Raw genomic sequence first — 20532 nt, forward strand, 5'->3', positions numbered from 1 at the left:
CAATGCCTGCCTCCATCTCTGCATCTTGGGGTTCGACATCAAATAACTCTGACGCCAATAAGTTTTCCACCTTGTTTAAGTCGGGGTCCACGTCAATGAATTCATGGTACAAATATATACTATCAGCATAATAGTCTTCACACAAGTTAATCATCCCGAGTATATACATTACATTATTGACATTATTTACAATCCGGGTGGTGGGATGTGGAGGGTGTTGGTGCAGGGGGTTAGGTTTGGTTGATATCAGCACTTTAGTCATCAACGATAATATCCTCTGAGAAATGGACATTGAAACAGTGTATGTCTGACTTGGTTGAATATGTACAGTAAGTAGTGGACATAGAGAGTTCAGAAACCATAAGAACAAGTTAGGGCTGGGCGATATGGCCTTTTTTTAATATCTCGATATTTTTAGGCCATATCACGATACACTATATATGTCTCGATATTTTGCCTTAGCCTTGAATCAACACTTGTATGATTAAATATTAGATGTGCACAATTTCTTAAAATGCCCAATGTTTGTTACGAAACAGGAATTAAGTACAAACATGAAGCAAGGTTTAATTGTTTTAATCCTTAAACCTGGCAAGGATGGGATGATTCTTAATAATTTGAAACAGATTACTTGACTCAATACAGATTATAAAATAGAAATAAAAAATAATTCATCGCTGCCGGAAGTCAAACTGCGATCACACCGCTTTTATTGTGAAAGATAACGGAAAGTTATTCAAACACACTTTATTTAAACATGTTAAACAACTTATTCGGGTGTGGTCAATTGTCAATTGTACTAATAAAAGTTTCAATCACTCTGCGCTGTTTTCTGTTGAAGAAAAAAAAATCACCATTGCCGGAAGTCACGCTGCAATTACACCGCTTTTATTGTGAAAGATAACGGAAGTCTATTCAAACACTCCAACACCTACTCGATCCAAAACAAATACATTATTTCGCATCGTATGTCACTAGGGAACGCACTTTGCAACACACAATTGAACGCAAAGTCTCCGATTTAATTTAATCTACTAACCTTACGTTTGTAACACTTCGCACCGCGCGTGCGCACAAAACCCGAGCCAGAACAGTGAATTGATTAACGTGGATCCCGACTTAAACAAGTTGAACAACTTATTCGCAAGTTACCATTTAGTGGTCAATTGTCAATTCTACTAATAAAAGTTTCAATAAATGTGCGCTGTTTTCTGTTGAAGAAAAATTAACAACACATCACCGGAAGTCACACTGCGATCTCACCGCTTTTATTGTGAAAGATAACGGAAGTCTATTCAAACACTCCAACACCGACTCGATCCAAAACAAATACAATATGTAGCATCGTATGTCACTAGGAACGCACTTTGCAACATACACTTGAACGCAAAGTCTCCGATTTAATTTAATTTCATCATGTAACCTTTTAAAACATTGCCGGAAGTCACACTGCGATCACACCGCTCTTAATGTGAAAGATAACGGAAGTCTATTCAAACACTCCAACACAGCTGCAGACTGCCACTCTATCCTAAACAAATACAAAATATCGCATCGTATGTCACTAGGGAACGCACTTTGCAACACACACTTGAAAGCAAAGTCTCCGATTTAATTTAATCTACTAACATTACGTTTGTAACGCTCCGCACCGCGCGTGCGCAATAACCAGAGCCTGAACAATGAATTGACTAACGTGGACCCCGACTTAAACAAGTTGAAAAACTTATCTGGGTTTTACCATTTAGTGGTCAATTGTCAATTCTACTGATAAAAGTTTCCATCAATCTGCCCTGTTTTCTGTTGAAGAAAAATTAACAACACATCACCGGAAGTCAAACTGCGAATCACACCGCTTTTATTGTGAAAGATAACGGAAGTCTATTCAAACACTCCAACACCGACTCGATCCAAAACAAATACAATATATAGCATCGTATGTCACTAGGAACGCACTTTGCAACACACACTTGAACACAAAGTCTCCGAATTAATTTAATCTACTAACCTTACGTTTGTAACGCTTCGCACCGCGCGTGCGCACAAACCCGAGCCAGAACAGTGAATTGATTAAATAAATAAATAAATAAATGGGTTGTACTTGTATAGCGCTTTTCTACCTTCAAGGTACTCAAAGCGCTTTGACACTACTTCCACATTTACCCATTCACCCACACATTCACACACTGATGGAGGGAGCTGCCATGCAAGGCGCCAACCAGCACCCATCAGGAGCAAGGGTGAAGTGTCTTGCTCAGGACACAACGGACGTGGCGAGGTTGGTACTAGGTGGGATTTGAACCAGGGGCCCTCGGGTTGCGCACGGCCACTCTTCCACTGCGCCACGCCGTCCCTAAATCTATCTTAAAAATTATCACCTACTTCCAATTAACCAGTCTTCTTTATAATATAATTTGAGTATTTAGGATCATTTTTGTAAGACTGTTTGCGTGCGTGCGTGGATCCCGACTTAAACAAGTTGAACAACTTATTCGCAAGTTACCATTTAGTGGTCAATTGTCAATTCTACTAATAAAAGTTTCAATAAATCTGCACTGTTTTCTGTTGAAGAAAAAAAAAATCACCATTGCCGGAAGTCACAGAGCGATCACATCGTTTTTATTGTGAAAGATAAAGGAAGTCTATTCAAACACTCCAACACAGCTGTAGACTGACTCTCGATCCTAAACAAATACAATATATCGCATCGCATGTCACTAAGGAACGCACTTTGCAACACACACTTGAACGCAAAGTTCACGATTTATTTTAATCTACTAACCTTACGTTTGTAACGCTTCGCACCGCGCGTGCGCACTAACCGGAGCCTGAACAGTGAATTGATTAACGTGGACCCCGACTTAAACAAAGTGAAAAACTTATTCGGGTCTTAGTGGTTAATTGTACGGAATATGTACTGAACTGTGCAATCTACTAATAAAAGTTTAAATAAATCTGCGCTGTTTTCTGTTGAAGAAAAAAAAATTTAAACATTGCCGGAAGTCACACTGCGATCACACAGCTTTTATTGTGGAAGATAACGGAAGTCTATTCAAACACTCCAACACAGCTGCAGACTGCCACTCGATCCAAAACAAATACAAAATATCGCATCGTATGTCACGAGGGAACGCACTTTGCAACACACACTTAAACGCAAAGTCTCCGATTTAATTTCATCTACTAACCTTACGTTTTTAACGCCTCGCACCGCGCGTGCGCATTGGCCCGAGCCTGCGCTGTTTTCTGTTGGAGGAAGTTGAAGGAAAAAAAAAAACAAATATCGGCATTTGCTGCTTTAGCGCGGTGCAAACGTGCAGTCACAGCGACAAAAGCAGGACAACTCACGGACGCGCACGAATGCACGTTTTTTTTTTGCAATCCACGCGAGACGTCTTCCACTCCACGGCAGAAGCTGCAAATCCCGCCGCTGTGGTTTCTGAATGAGCGTCTCCTCCTTCTGCCAAGTCCACGTATTGAAATGATCTGCTTTTGTGATGGCGAAGGGGCTTTTTCCACGGACCTGGGTGAAGAAGTCCTTCTATTTCCAGGTAATGCAGAGTCACGCGTGTTCATAATTGTGGGGCTTGTGTGTCGCAGGTTGACAGCTGGCGGGGGAACGTTTTAATACACCTGAGGATTGTTCAACATATCTTGTTTGGATTGATTGATGTAAATATAAACGGAATACAATGATTCGCAAATCCTTTTCAACCCATATTCAGTTGGATATGCTACAAAGACAAATTGGAAAAGGTGGCAATAAATACTGATAAAGTTGAAGAATGCTCATCAAACACTTATTTGGAACATCCCACAGGTGTGCAGGCTAATTGGGAACAGGTGGGTGCCATGATTGGGTATAAAAACAGCTTCCCCCAAAAAATGCTCAGTCTTTCACAAGAAAGGATGGGGCGAGGTACACCCCTTTGTCCACAACTGCGAGAGCAAATAGTCAAACAGTTTAAGAACAACGTTTCTCAAAGTGCAATTGCAAGAAATTTTGGGATTTCAACATCTACGGTCCATAATATCATCAAAAGGTTCAGAGAATCTGGAGAAATCACTTCACGTAAGCGGCATGGCAGGAAACCAACGTTGAATGACCGTGACCTTCTGTCCCTCAGACGGCACTGTATCAAAAACCGACATCAATCTCTAAAGGATATCACCACATGGGCTCAGGAACACTTCAGAAAACCACTGTCACTAAATACAGTTTGTCGCTACATCTGTTAGTGCAAGTTAATGCTCTACTATGCAAAGCGAAAGCCATTTATCAACAACATCCAGAAACAGCACCGGCTTCTCTGGGCCCGAGATCATCTAAGATGGACTGATGCAAAGTGGAAAAGTGTTCTGTGGTCTGACGAGTCCACATTTCAAATTATTTTTTGGAAATATTCCACATCGTGTCATCCAGACCAAAGGGGAAGCGGACCATCCAGACTGTTATCGACGCAAAGTTGAAAAGCCAGCATCTGTGATGGTATGGGGGTGCATTAGTGCCCAAGGCATGGGTAACTTACACATCTGTGACGGCACCATTAATGCTGAAAGGTACATACAGGTTTTGGGACAACATATGCTGCCAACTAAGCGTCTACTTTTTCATGGACGCCCCTGCTTATTTCAGCAAGACAATGCCAAGCCACATTCAGCACGTGTTACAACAGCGTGGTTTCGTAAAAAAAGAGTGCGGGTACTTTCCTGGCCTGCCTGCAGTCCAGACCTGTCTCCCATGGAAAATGTGTGGCGCATTATGAAGCGTAAAATACGACAGTGGAGACCCCGGACTGTTGAACGACTGAAGCTCTACATAAAACAAGAATGGGAAAGAATTCCACTTTCAAAGCTTCAACAATTAGTTTCCTCAGTTCCCAAATGTTAATTGAGTGTTGTTAAAAGAAAAGTTGATGTAACACAGTGGTGAACATGCCCTTTCCCAACTACTTCGAAATTCTAAGCTAATTATTATTTGCAAAAAAAAAATAAAGTTTATGAGTTTGAACATCAAATATGTTGTCTTTGTAGCATATTCAACTGAATATGGGTTAAAAAGGATTTGCAAATCATTGTATTCCATTTATATTTACATCTAACTCAATTTCCCAACTCATATGGAAACAGGGTTTGTAGATTACTACATATTCCCTACAATTGACCACTAAATGGTAACACCCCGATAACTTTTTCAACTTGTTTAAGTCAGGGTCCACGTTAATCAATTCATTTGTGGACCCTGAAGCTTGAGTGATTGTTTTTAATACTGTAAAATTTTTACTGTAAATTAATGCACCTTATGGGTTTTTGGGATACGAGACATCCATCTATTCATGTTTACGTTAGGGGCCAGTTTCAGAAAATCAATCAAAAAAATAAAGTAATGGGGAAAATTTTACATTTTTACTGTAAAATATTGCACCTTATGGGTTTTTAGGATACAAGTCATCCATTTATACATTTTTGCTTTAGAAATTTGCGTTACAAGCCAGCTTTAGAAAGTAAAAAAAAAAAATAACGGGGAACATTTTAAAATTTTACTGTAAATTAATGCACCTTATGGGTTTTTGGGATACGAGACATCCATCTATTCATGTTTGCGTTAGAGGCCAGTTTCAGAAAATCAATTAAAAAAATAAAAGTAATGGGGAAAATTTTAAATTTTTTCTGTAAAATAATGCACCTTATGAGTTTTTGGGATACGACCCATCCATCTATTCATGTTTGCGTTAGGGGCCAATTTCAAAAAGTCAATAAAATAAAATAATGCGTGAAATTTTCAATTTTTACTGTAAAATAATGCACCTTATGGGTTTTTGGGATACGGGCTATCCATTTTTACATTTTTGCTTTAGAACTTTGCGTTAGGGGCCAGTTTTAGAAAATCAAAAAAATCAAAAAAGTGGAAAATTTTAAATTTTTACTGTAAAATAATGCACCTTATGGGTTTTTGGGATACGAGCCATCCATCTATTCATGTTTGCTTTAAAACTTTGCGTTAGGGGCCAGTTTCAGAATGTCAACAAAATAAAAAAATGGGGAAAATTTTAAATTTTTACTGTAAAATAATGCACCTTATGGGTTTTTGGGATACGAGCCATCCATCTATTTATGTTTGCGTTAGGGGGCCAGTTTCAGAAAATCAATAAAAAAAAATTAAGTAATGGGGAAAATTTTACATTTTTACTGTAAAATATTGCTCCTTATGGGTTTTTAGGATACGAGCCATCCATTTATACATTATTGCTTTAGAACTTTGCGTTAGGGGCCAGTTTCAGAAAGTCAATAAAAAAAAAAAAGGGTAAAATTTTACATTTTTACTGTAAAATAAAGCACCCTTTGGGTTTTTGGGATACGAGGCATCTATCTATGTTTGCGTTAGGGACCAGTTTCGGAAAATCCATAAAAAAATTAAGTAATGGAGAAAATTTTACATTTTTACTGTAAAATAATGCACCTTATGGGTTTTTACGATATGAGCCATCCATTTATACATTTTTGCTTTAGAACTTTGCGTTAGGGGCCAGTTTCAGAATGTCAACAAAAAAAAAAAATGGGGGAAATTTTACATTTTTACTGTAAAATAATGCACTTTATGGGTTTTTGGGATACGAGCCATCCATCTATTCATGTTTTCATTAGGGGGCCAGTTTCAGAAAATCAGTAAAAAAAATAAAGTAATGGGGAAAATTTTTGCTTTAGAATTTTGCGTTAGGGGCCAGTTTCAGTAAGTCATTTAAAAAAAATAAAGTGATAAGTGTTGTAAAAAAAGGTGCAGGTGAGAGTCAATTAATGATATAATGAATGGTCGTTGCCTGTCGGAGCCATGGGTTGCCTAGCAACCAATGTACATAATGGTTAATTGTCTTAACTCCCCAGTTATGAGGATTAACCATTTACTCAACTGAATAGCAAATGTAAAATCAACCTTTTGTTTCGAGATGTTTTTCCGACTTCAAACAGAGTGGCATGGAAATAGTCTCACTTTATTTTTATTTTTTTAAATTTAGCCTTTATTTAACCAGGTAAAATCCCATTGAGATCAAAGATCTCTTTTCCAAGGGAGACCTGGCCAAGAGGGCAGCAGCAAAGTTACGTTAAAAACAGTAAACAACACATAAAAACATCAAATTTACTACAATAAAACTTGCTCACATGACATGTGCATACTGACTGATTGAGTGATTGACAGAAACTTTTATAAGTAGATTGCACAGTACAGTACATATTCTGCACAATTGACCACTAAATGGTAACACCCCAATACGTTTTTCAACTTGTTTAAGTTCGGGTCCACATCAAGGTAGACTGCCATCCAATCACAGAAGCTTTAAACTCTATTGAATGTAAAGGGGTTGAAGTTGAAGATTCGCTTTCACTTTCACTTTCCAAGACGGGGGTCGGCAACCCAAAACGTTGAAAGAGCCATATTGGACCAAAACTACATAACAACTACTCTGTCTGGAGCTGCAAAAAAAAAGAAAAGTCTTATATAGGTCTTATAATGAAGGCAACACATGCCGTAAGTGTCTATAATAGCTATGATAGCCTACTATCAAAATGACTTTAAAAAGTTTTATAATGAAGGCAACACATGACATAAGAGTCTATAATAGCTAGGATAGCCTACTATCAAAATTACTTTAAAAGTCTTATATAAGTCTTATAATGAAGGAAACACATGACATAAGTGTCAATAATAGCTATGATAGCCTACTATCAAAATTACTTTAAAAACTCTAATGAAGGCAACACATGACGTGTCTATAATAGCTATGATAGCCTACTATCGAAATTATTTTAAAAAGTCTTATAATGAAGGTAACACATTACGTAAGAGTCTATAATAGCTATGATAGCCTACTATCAAAATGACTTTATAAGTCTTATAATGAAGACAACACATGACGTAAGTCGATAATAGCTATGATAGCCTACTATCAACATTGCTTTAAAAAATCTTATAATGAAGGCAACACATGCCGTAAGTGTCTATAATAGCTATGATAGCCTATCAAAATTATTTTAAAAAGTCTTATAATGAAGGCAACACATGACGTAAGTTTCTATAATAGCTATGATAGCTTACTATCAAAATGACTTTAAAAAGTCTTATATAAGTCTTATAATGAAGGCAACACATGACATAAGTGTCTATAATAGCTATGATAGCCTACTATCAAAATGACTTTAAAAGTCTTATATAAGTCTTATAATGAAGGCAACACATGACATAAGTGTCTATAATAGCTATGATAGCCTACTATCAAAATGACTTTATAAGTCTTATAATAAAGGCAACACATGACATAAGTGTCTATAATAGCTATGATAGCCTACTATCAAAATGACTTTAAAAGTCTTATATAAGTCTTATAATGAAGGCAACACATGACATAAGTGTCTATATTAGCTATAATAGCTTACTATCAAAATGACTTTAAAAGTCTTATATAAGTCTTATAATGAAGGCAACACATGACATAAGTGTCTATAATAGCCTACTATCAAAATGACTTTAAAAAGTCTTATAATGAAGGCAACACATGACGTAAGAGTCTATAATAGCTAGGATAGCCTACTATCAAAATGACTTTAAAAGTCTTATAATGAAGGCAACACATGACATAAGTGTCTATATTAGCTATAATAGCCTACTATCAAAATGACTTTAAAAGTCTTATATAAGTCTTATAATGAAGGCAACACATGACATAAGTGTCTATAATAGCCTACTATCAAAATGACTTTAAAAAGTCTTATAATGAAGGCAACACATGACATAAGTGTCTATAATAGCTATGATAGCCTACTATCAAAATTACTTTAAAAACTCTAATGAAGGCAACACATGACGTGTCTATAATAGCTATGATAGCCTACTATCGAAATTATTTTAAAAATTCTTATAATGAAGGCGTCACATTACGTAAGAGTCTATAATAGCTATGATAGCCTACTATCAAAATTACTTTAAAAAGTCTTTTAATGAAGGCAACACATGACGTGTCTATATTAGCTATAATAGCCTACTATCGAAATGACTTTAAAAGTCTTATATAAGTCTTATACGGAAGGCAACACATAGATAGATAGATAGATAGATAGTACTTTATTGATTCCTTCATGACATAAGTGTCTATAATAGCTATGATAGCCTACCGTCAAAAAATGACTTTAAAAGTCTTATATAAGTCTTATAATGAAAAACAACACATGACCTGATTGGCTATAATAGCTATGATAGCCTACTATCAAAATGACTTTATAAGTCTTATAATAAAGACAACACATGACATAAGTCGATATCTATGATAGCCTACTATCAACATTACTTTAAACAGTCTTATAATGAAGGCAACACATGATGTGTCTATAATAGCTATGATAGCCTACTATCAAAATGACTTTAAAAGTCTTATATAAGTGTTATAATGAAGGCAACACATGACATAAGTGTCTATAATAGCTATGATAGCCTACCATCAAAATTACTTTAAAAAGTCTTATAATGAAGGCAACACATGACGTAAGTGTCTATAATAGCTATGATAGCCTACTATCAAAATTACTTTAAAAGTCTTATATAAGTGTTATAATGAAGGCAACACATGACGTAAGAGTCTATAATAGCTATGATAGCCTACTATCAAAATTACTTTAAAAAGTCTTATAATGAAGGCAACACATGACGTAAGTGTCTATAATAGCTATGATAGCCTACTATCAAAATTACTTTAAAAGTCTTATATAAGTGTTATAATGAAGGCAACACATGACGTAAGAGTCTATAATAGCTATGATAGCCTACTATCAAAATTACTTTAAAAAGTCTTATAATGAAGGCAACACATGACGTAAGTGTCTATAATAGCTATGATAGCCTACTATCAAAATGACTTTAAAAGTCTTATATAAGTCTTATAATGAAGGCAACACATAGATAGATAGATAGTACTTTATTGATTCCTTCATGACTTAAGTGTCTATAACAGCTATGATAGCCTACTATCAAAAAATGACTTTAAAAGTCTTATAATGAAAAACAACACATGACCTAATTGGCTATAATAGCCTACTATCAAAATGACTTTAAAAGTATTTTATAATGGAGGCAACACATGACGTAAGTGTCTGTAATATCTATGATAGCCTACTATCAAAATTGCTTTAAAAGTCTCATTTAAGTCTTATAATGAAAGAAACACATGACCTGTCTATAATAGCTATGATAGCAAACTATCAAAACTACTTTTAAAAGTCTTATAATGAAGGCAACACGACGTAAGAGTCTATAATAGCTATGATAGTGTACTATCAAATTACTTAAAAAAGTCTTATAATGAAGGCAACACATGACATAAATGTCTATAATAGCTATGATAGCCTACTATCAAAATGACTTTAAAAGTCTTATATAAGTCTTATAATGAAGGCAACACATGACGTAAGTGTCTATATTACAGATAACAGCCTACTATCAAAATGACTTTAAAAAGTCTTATATAAGTCTTATAATGAAGGCAACACATGACGTAAGTGTCTATATTACAGATAACAGCCTACTATCAAAATGACTGTGTCGTCGGCTAAAGCAAATCTTTGTTGGCAGAAATGTTAAATTTTAATATTTATTCCATAGATTTTTAGAAACCATTAGTAAATCAGAAGCTACTTTATAACTTTCAGAAAAGACAATTTTAGAGAAAAAATACAACCTTAAAAATGATTTTTAGGATTTTTAAACACATGTACCTTTTTACCTTTTAAATTCCTTCCTCTTCTTTCCTGACAATTTAAATCAATGTTCAAGTAAAAAAAAAAAATTTATTGTAAAGAATAATTAATACATTTTAATTTAATTCTTCATTTTAGCTTCTGTTTTTTCGACGAAGAATATTTGTGAAATATTTCTTCAAACTTATTATGATTAAAATTCCAAACAATTATTTGTCTTTGTTAGAAATATAGCTTGGTCCAATTTGTTATATATTCTAACAAAGTGCATATTGGATTTTAACCTATTTAAAACATGTCATCAAAATTCTAGAATTAATCTTAATCAGGAAAAATTACTAATGATGTTCCATAAATTCTTTTTTTAAATTTTTTTTCAAAAAGATTCGAATTAGCTAGTTTTTCTCTTCTTTTTTTCAATTGAATTTTAAAGAGTCGAAATATATTTATGAAAATATTTATCTGTTTCTATATATATTTATCGTGAGAAATCAGTCTTTCCACAAAGATAAATATCATTAATTATTAAAGTTGCAAGCAACGATGGACGGGACCGACTTTAGCTGGTGTTTCCTGCCTTTACCCATTCAACATATCTTTACCTGCACATTACCTACCTTCCCTGCATCCTGGGGTCACACTGGTGCTTCTTTCTTTCACCCATACATGCTGGTGCTTCCTGCCATCACCCAGACAACATATCTTTACCTGCACATTACCTACCTTCCCTGCATCCTGGAGTCAAACTGGTGCCTCCTCCTTTCACCCAGTCAACATATCTTTACCCGCACATTACCTACCTTCTCTGCATTGTGTGGTCACGCTGGTGCTTCCTGCTTTTAAGCGGCCATCTTTGAAGGCTGGTAAAATCAAAACCGGACAAGTTGGAAAAACTCTTTCGTCAACTTTTAATCATAAGGGTTCAATCTCTTTCCTGTGCGAGTTTGAAGCCGACACAACAAACGCGCTCATAGGAGATAATGTTTGAAAAAAGGTGACGGGTTTTTGCAAAATTTTAGTTTTGAAGGGGTAATTGCCAACTTCCTGTTGATTTTTGCTGAAGGATGTAAATGAATGAAATGTAGGTCTAAGTGAGACCTACATAGAGGTTTTTGTTTCATATCCCTAAGACATTCCTACCGGAAGTTACAAGCAGTTTTGTCTGTGATTTCTTCCTAGTTGCAGTTTTGTCTGTGTTTTATTCCTAGGGGGCGCTTGAGCGCAATTTTGAGTTTTTTTTTTTCATTTTTATTGGATAACAATTTTCGCCAGTCTTGATGTGTGTCCAGTTTGGTGAGTTTTAAAGCATTTTAAGGGGGTGAAATTACAGCTCAAAGAGGCAAAAATTATATTTTTTTCGGAAACTTTTGTTTTGAAGGGGTTTTTGCTAACTTCCTGTTGATTTTTGATGAAGGAGGTCACTATATGAAATCTAGGTCTAAGTCAGACCTACATAGAGGTTTTTGTTTCATGTCTCTACAATATTCCTAACGGAAGTTACAAGCAGTTTTGTCTGTGTTTTTTCCCAGGGGGCGCTAGAGCGCAATTTTGAGTATTTTTTTTTCTTTATTAGATGGCAATTTTCGCCAGTCCTGATGTGTGTGTTAAATTTGGTGAGTTTTGAAGCATGTTAAGGGGGTCAAATTACAGCTCAAAGAGGCGGCGGTATAATAAAAATAAAACCTTAGAAATACAATAGGGTCCTCTGTCCCAAAGGGACATTCGGTCCCTAATTAAAAAGTGCAGATTGGATTTTAACCTATTTAAAACATGTCATCAAAAGTTCTTTGAAGGCTGGTAAAATCAGAACCGGAGCAGTTAGAAAAACTCTTTTGTCAACTTTTAATCAGAAGGGTTCAATCTCTTTCCTGTGCGAGTTTGAAGCCGACACAACAAACGCGCTCAGAGGAGATAATGTTTGAAAAAAGGCGATGGGTTTTTACAAAACTTTTGTTTTAAAGGGGTAATTGCCAACTTCCTGTTGATTTTTGCTGAAGGATGTAAATGAGTGAAATGTAGGTCTAAGTGAGACCTACATAGAGGTTTTTGTTTCATATCTCTAAGACATTCCTAAAGGGACATTCGATCCCTAATTAATAATAACATAAAGTTAAAGGTAAATTGAGCAAATTGGCTATTTCTGGAAATTTATTTATGTGTGTATCAAACCAGGTTGGTGAACCCTGGTATACACGGTACTGCCCTATGGGTCGGAGACGGCTTTTTCCGCACCGTATTTAACATGTCAACAAAATGTGTTCGCACATCTTATGTTCGATTGATTGATGAGTATCAGTTGCAACCAAATAACATCCTTTGTGTCCTCGCACGGAATGGCAAATGCGATGTTCTTCTCTGTCCTCCCTAGAGGTCTACACCATTCATCAGCTCGGCACCGCCGCGGTGTCTCAGGTTTCACTCCAAAGTGCTCCGAAAGGAATATGGGTCAGAGTGTGGACGCTGTGGGTAGTGCCACCTTTTAGTGCTCGACGGATTTTGTCATTCAACGCGAAGGTGGTGTTTCTGTAATGTATCATACGGCGGAGTAATTGTATAAAAAACATAAATGGTTCCTGCTAGAGATGTCTGTGGAAGTTGCTTCCTTCCGGGTTCTTTGGGCCACTAGTCACCGACATCACCACTCCTTTTCAGGGTCAACAACATACTTGCCAACCCTCCCGGATTTTCCGGGAGACTCCCGAAATTCAGCGCCTCTCCCGAAATTCAGACTTTCTAGGACGTGTTTTATGCCACTTCTTTTTCTGTTTTATTTTTACCACCAAACTTTATACACAAAAGTTGAGTTTTGTTGAAGTTATTGACTTGTGTGGCGCGCTGATCAGACAAATTTGGTCACTGCATGACTGCAAGCTAATCGATGCTAACATGCTATTTAGGCGAGCTATATGTACATATTGCACCATTATGCCTGCTTTTTAGGTATATTTGAGCTAATTTATTTTCCTTTAAGTCCTCTTAATTTAATCTATATCTCATGACACACTATCTGTATGTAATATTGCTTTTAATTTTTTGCGGCTCCAGACAGATTTGTTTTTGTATTTTTGGTCATACATCTTTCAACATTTTGGGTTGCCGACCCCCGGACTAGTTGCATGAGGGTCTGGAAGGACGTCAGGTGTTCGGTGAATTTAGGTCAGGTTTAAAAAAAAAAACACACAACTAATTACAGGCTCCACAAGTTCTTCAGGTAGGTTCATTTCCTCGTTGGAATGGAGTGCAAAATTAGTCCATTGTTTGCCGTCCCCAACTCAGCAGTTCTAGACCTGTCAATGTTTGTGTGCTGTATTGTGCATGTTTATTTTGATTCATGGCTGTCAATGGATTGTTTACTTTTTTGTAAACGTTGAACATAAGTTGCTGATGCAAACAGTGATGGAATGAAAATTGCATGGCGCTTTCTATAATCATTTATACACAACTTTACTAAAGTTTACTACAAGTTAGGTCATACACTATATGATAGTCTATTTCAATTTGATTTTTTGTATATCATATACTTGTGTGTGTACATGTGTGTGTATATATATATATATCCATCCATCAATCCATTTCTACCGCTTATTCCCTTTGGAGTTGCGGGGGTGCCTATCTCAGCTACAATCGGGCGGAAGGCGGAGTACACCCTGTACAAGTCTCCACCTCATCGCAGGGGCGAGTGTGTATATATATATATATAAATATATATATACACACACAAACATATATATATATATATATGTATACATATACACATGTGTATATACTGTATATATACACACACACATATATACATACAGTATTTATATATGTATGTGTATTAATACAGTATATATATCTATATATATATATACACACACACACACATATACATACACATGTATACATATATACACACATAAATATATATATATATAAACACACACATATATATACACATATACATGTGTGTGTATATATGTATGTATGTGTATATAAGTGTGTATATATATATGTATGTTTTTGTATATATATACACACTGTAGTATATATGTAAATTATACATATGTATATGTATGCATATACAGTATATGTATACATATATATGTATATCTATATATATGTGTGTGTGTGTATATATGTATATATGTGTGTATATATATATGTGTGTATATAAGTGTATATATATATGTATGTTTTTGTATATATATGTATGTATATATATATGTATATGTATGCATACACAGTATATGTATACATATATCTATATATATGTGTATATCTATATATATGTGTGTGTGTATATATGTGTGTATATATATGTATGTGTATATAAGTGTATATATATATGTATGTTTTTGTATATACATGTATGTATATATATACACTGTAGTATATATGTAAATATATATATGTATACATATACAGTATATGTATACATATATATGTATATATATGTGTATATCTATATATATATGTGTGTGTGTGTAAAAATGTGTATATATGTACGGTATATATACATGTTTGTGTGTGTGTGTGTGTGTGTATATATATATATATATATATATATGTATATGTGTTTATATGTATGTATATATGTATACTATATATATGTATGTATGTATGCATGTATGTATATATATATATCTTCTCATTCAATCTGTTTTCTTTAGTTTCATGACTATTTACATTGTAGATTGTCGCTGAAGGCATCAAAACTATAAATGACATAACATGAGAGGTTATGTAGTTAACCAAAAAAAAGTGAAAGGTAGTCACCTGAACTGGTTTTCACCTGTCAAGTGAAAACCATTTCGGGTGACTACCTCTTGAAGCTCACCGAGAGAATGCCAAGTATGTGCAAAGCAGTAATCAGAAGAAAAGGGTTGCTATTTTGAAGAAACTATAATATAAAACATGTTTTCAGTTATTTCACCTTTTGTTTTGTCAAGTACATAACTTCACATGTCCTCATTCATAGTTTTGATGCCTTCAGTGACAATCTACAATGTAAATAGTCATGAAAATAAAGAAAATGCATTGAATAAAGATGTGTGTCCAAACTTTTGGCCTGTACTGTATATATTTAACAATCACTGTTAAAATTAGCACACTAAAATGTATGTTTTGACAAAAACAGACCTAATTAAAACTAGAATAATGCTCCTTTGTACAATACAAATAGATGGTGTAGATAAAGAAAACATCCATCCTTCTTCTTCCGTTTATCCAAGGTCGGGCCGCGGGGGCAGCAGCCTAAGCAGGGAAGCCAAGACTTCCCTCTCCCCAGCCACTTCGTCCAGCTCTTCCCGGGGGATCCCTTGGCGTTCCCAGGCCAGCCGGGAGACATAGTCTTCCCAACCTGTCCTGGGTCTTCCACGTGGCCTCGTACTGGTCGGACGTGCCCAAAACATCTCCCTAGGGAGGCGTTCAGGTGGCATCCTGACCAGATGCCCGAACCACCTCATCTGGCTCCTCTTCATGTGGAGGAGCAGCGGCTTTACTTTGAGTTCCTCCCGGATGGCAGAGTTTCTCACCCTATCTCTAAGGGAGAGCCCCCCCACCCGGCGGAGGAAACTCATTTCAGCCGTTGTACCCATGATCTTGTCCTTTCGGTCATAACCCAAAGCTCATGACTATAGGTGAGGATGGGAACGTAGATCGACCGGTAAATTTAGAGCTTTGCCTTCCGGCTCAGCTCCTTCTTCAACCCCAATGGATCGATGCAGCGTCCGCATTACTGAAGACGCCACACCGATCCGCCTGTCGATCTCACGATCCACCCTTCCCTCACTCGTGAACAAGACTCCGAGGTACTTGAACTCCTCCACTTGGGGCAGGGTCTCCTCCCCAACCCGGAGATGGCACTTCACCCTTTTCCGGGCGAGAACCATGGACTCGGACTTGGAGGTGCTGATTCTCATCCCGGTCGCTTCACATTTGGCTGCGAACCGATCCAGTGAGAGCTGAAGATCCTGGCCAGATGAAGCCATCAGGACTACATTATCTGCAAAAAGCAGATACTTAATCCTGCAGCCACCAAACCAGATCCCTTCAACGCCTTGACTGCGCCTAGAAATTCTGTCCATAAAAGTTATGAACAGAATGGGTGACAAAGGGCAGCCTTGGCGGAGTCCAACCCTCACTGGAAACATGTCCGACTAATGCGGACTAAGGTGTGACACTGATCGTACAGGGAACAGACCGCCACAATCAGACAGTCCGATACCCCATACTCTCTGAGCACTCCCCACAGGACTTCCCGAGGGACACGGTCGAATGCCTTCTCCAAGTCCACAAAGCACATGTAGACTGGTTGGGCAAACTCCCATGCACCCTCAAGGACCCTGCCGAGAGTATAGACCTGGTCCACAGTACCACAATCCACTTATAGGAATGTCAACATCGGGATCTCAGCAGACCAAAGAACCTTTTTTTTGATTGATGATTTGTTGTCGTCCCTTGCAGGCCCGCATCTCCTTTGTTAGGGTGAAGTACCTGTTCCTCACCTGGCTGACGGTGCTGGTGGGAAGCTGGGTGCTCTACGTGCAGTACTCGGCCTACACGGAGCTGTGCAGAGGACACCAGTGCAGAACTGCCATTGTGAGTTCTTCTTGGTGTGCGCCACACCCTCTGATTCATTCATCTTTGAATTTGCCCACGCGTCCTCGTTGTTGAACCTCGTCAATACCTTCTACTTACTACGACCACCTGTTCAACACTCTGTAAATAACAATCAACCCTCATTCCAGTAGCATCGTAAATGTTCAACTCTTCTCAACAAGGCCACCTTAAATCACACCTTAGTTATGTAGACCACTTGTTCAACCCTCAGTAAATAACAATTAACCCTCATTCCAGTAGCATCTTGTATATGTTCAACTCACTGCTTCTCAAGGCCACATTAAATCACACCTTAGTTATGTAGACGACCTGTTCAACACTCAGTAAATAACAATTAACCCTCATTCCAGGAGCATCTTGTAAACTTTCAACTCACTTCTTATCAAGGCCACGTTAAATCACACCTTAGTTATGTAGACCACCTGTTCAACAATCAGTAAATAACAATTACAAATCATTCCAGTAGCATCTTGTAAATGTTCAACTCTTCTCATCAGGCCACATTAAATTACACCATAGTTATGTAGACCACCTGTTCAACACTATGTAAACAACAATTACATATAATTCCAGTAGCATCTTGTAAATGTTCAATTCTTGTTATCAGGCCACATTAAATCGCACCTTAGTTATGTAGACCACCTGTTCAACACTCTGTAAATAACAATTAACCCTCATTTCAGTAGCATCTTGTAAATGATCAACTGTTCTTATCAAGTCCACTTTAAATCTCACCTTAATTATGTACACGACCTGTTCAACGCTCCCTAAATAACAATTAACCCTCATTCCAGTAGCATCTTGTTCATTTTCAACTCACCTCTTATAAAGGCCAATTTAAATCACACCTTAGTTATGTAGACCACCTGTTCAACACTCAGTAAATAACAATTAACCCTCATTCCAGTAGCATCTTGTAAATGTTCAACTTTTCTTATCAAGGCCAACTTAAATCACACTTTAGTTATGTAGACCACCTGTTCAACACTCAGTAAATAACAATTAACCCTCATTCCAGTAGCATCTTGTATATGTTCAATTCACCTCTTATAAAGGCCACATTAAATCACACCTAGGTTATGTAGACCACCTGTTCAACGCTCTGTAAGTAACAATTAAACATCATTCCAGTAGCATCTTGTAAATGTTCAACTCTTCTTATCAGGCCACTATAAATCACACCTTAGTTACTGTATGTAGACCACCTGTTCAACACTCAGTAAATAACAATTAACCCTCATTACAGGAGCATCTTGTAAATGTTCAACTCTTCTTATAAAGGCCACTTTAAATCAAATCTTAGTTATGTTAGACCACCTGTTCAACACTCAGTAAATAACAATTACAAATCATTCCAGGAGCATCTTGTAAATGTTCAACTCTTCTTTTCAAGGCCACCTTAAATCACACCTGAGTTATGTAGACCACCTGTTCAACACTATGTAAATAACAATTAACCCTCATTCCAGTAGCATCTTGTAAATGTTCAACTCTTCTTATCAGGCCACTATAAATCACACCTTAGTTATGTAAACCACCTGTTCAACGCCCAGTAAATATGTAACCCTCATTCCGGTAGCATCTTGTAAATGTTCAACACACTTCTTATCGAGGCCAACTTAGCTATGTAGACCACCTGTTCAACGCTCAGTAAATAACAATTAATCCTCATTCCAGTAGCATCGTAAATGTTCAACTCTTCTTATCAAGGCCACTTTAAATCACACCTTAGTTATGTAGACCACCTGTTGAAAGCTCAGTAAATAATAATTTAATGTACCCGCCATATTATTTAATGTGGCCTATCACGTCATTTAGTGGCCCTTCACGTCTTTTATGTGGCCCTGCCACATCATTTTATGTCGTCCATCGCATCATTTAATGTAGTCCATCACGTCATTTTATGTGGCCTGCCGTATCATTTTTTGTGGTCCATTACATTCATTTAACGTACTCTGTGAGGTCATTTAAAGTAACCGCAATGTTTTTAACGTGGCCCAACACGTCACTTAGTGGCCCTTCACATCATTTAAGCGGCCCGCCATGTCATTTATGTTGTCCATCACATCATTTAACGTAGTCCATCACATCATTTAACGTACCTGCCATGTAATTTATCCTAGCCCATCACATCATTTGTAATGGTCCATCACGTTTTTTAAGTGACCCTTCAAGAAATTTATTGTGGCCCATTATATCATTTATTGTGGCCCATCACATCGTTTATCATAGTCCATAAGGTCAGTTAACATACCCGCCATGTTATTTACATTGACCCATCACATCATTTAACCTAGCCCATAAGGTCATTTAACATACCCGCCATATTATTTATAGTGACCCATCACATCATTTAACATAGTCCATAAGGTCATTTAACATAGCCGCCATGTTATTTATAGTGACCCATCACATCATTTAACATTGTCCATAAGGTCATTTAACATACCCGCCATGTTATTTATTGTGGCCCATCACATCATTTAACATAGTCCATAAGGTCATTTAACATACCCGCCATATTATTTTTGTGGCCCATCACATCATTTAACATAGTCCATGAGGCCAATTAACAAGCCCATCACATCATTTAACCTAGTCCATAAGGTCATTTAACATACCCGCCATATTATTTATATTGGCCCATCACATCATTTAACCTAATCCATTAGGTCATTCAACATACCCGCCATATTATTTATAGTGGCCCATCACATCATTTAACATAGTCCATAAGGTCATTTAACATACCCGCCATGTTATTTATAGTGGCCCATCACATCATTTAACCTAGTCCATAAGGTCATTTAACATACCCGCCATGTTATTTATAGTGGCCCATCACATCATTTAACCTAGTCCATAAGGTCATTTAACATACCCGCCATGTTATTTATAGTGGCCCATCACATCATTTAACCTAGTCCATAAGGTCATTTAACATACCCGCCATGTTATTTATAGTGGCCCATCACATCATTTAACCTAGTCCATAAGGTCATTTAACATACCCGCCATGTTATTTATAGTGGCCCATCACATCATTTAACCTAGTCCATAAGGTCATTTAACATACCCGCCATATTATTTATATTGGCCCATCACATCATTTAACATAGTCCATAAGGTCATTTAACATACCTGCCATATTATTTATCGTGGCCCATCAGATCATTTAACATAGTCCAT

The 20532-nt window shown here is 36.7% G+C and overlaps 1 protein-coding gene across 2 annotated transcripts in view; it reads left to right on the top strand.

Annotated features, from left to right (window-relative positions):
• Positions 1 to 3036: 3036 nt before the first annotated feature.
• dipk1aa (divergent protein kinase domain 1Aa) overlaps positions 3037 to 20532 on the top strand; it is a 36493-nt gene continuing 18997 nt past the window's right edge. For both annotated transcript variants that reach the window (XM_061919857.1, XM_061919858.1), the window contains exons 1-2: positions 3037 to 3551; positions 17188 to 17322. In XM_061919857.1, the coding sequence (XP_061775841.1) occupies positions 3498 to 3551; positions 17188 to 17322 (189 nt within the window). In that variant the 5' untranslated portion in view covers positions 3037 to 3497. The remainder of the gene's footprint in view (positions 3552 to 17187; positions 17323 to 20532) is intronic.

Source organism: Nerophis ophidion, linkage group LG14 (genome assembly GCF_033978795.1).
Source record: "Nerophis ophidion isolate RoL-2023_Sa linkage group LG14, RoL_Noph_v1.0, whole genome shotgun sequence".
NCBI lineage: Eukaryota > Metazoa > Chordata > Actinopteri > Syngnathiformes > Syngnathidae > Nerophis > Nerophis ophidion.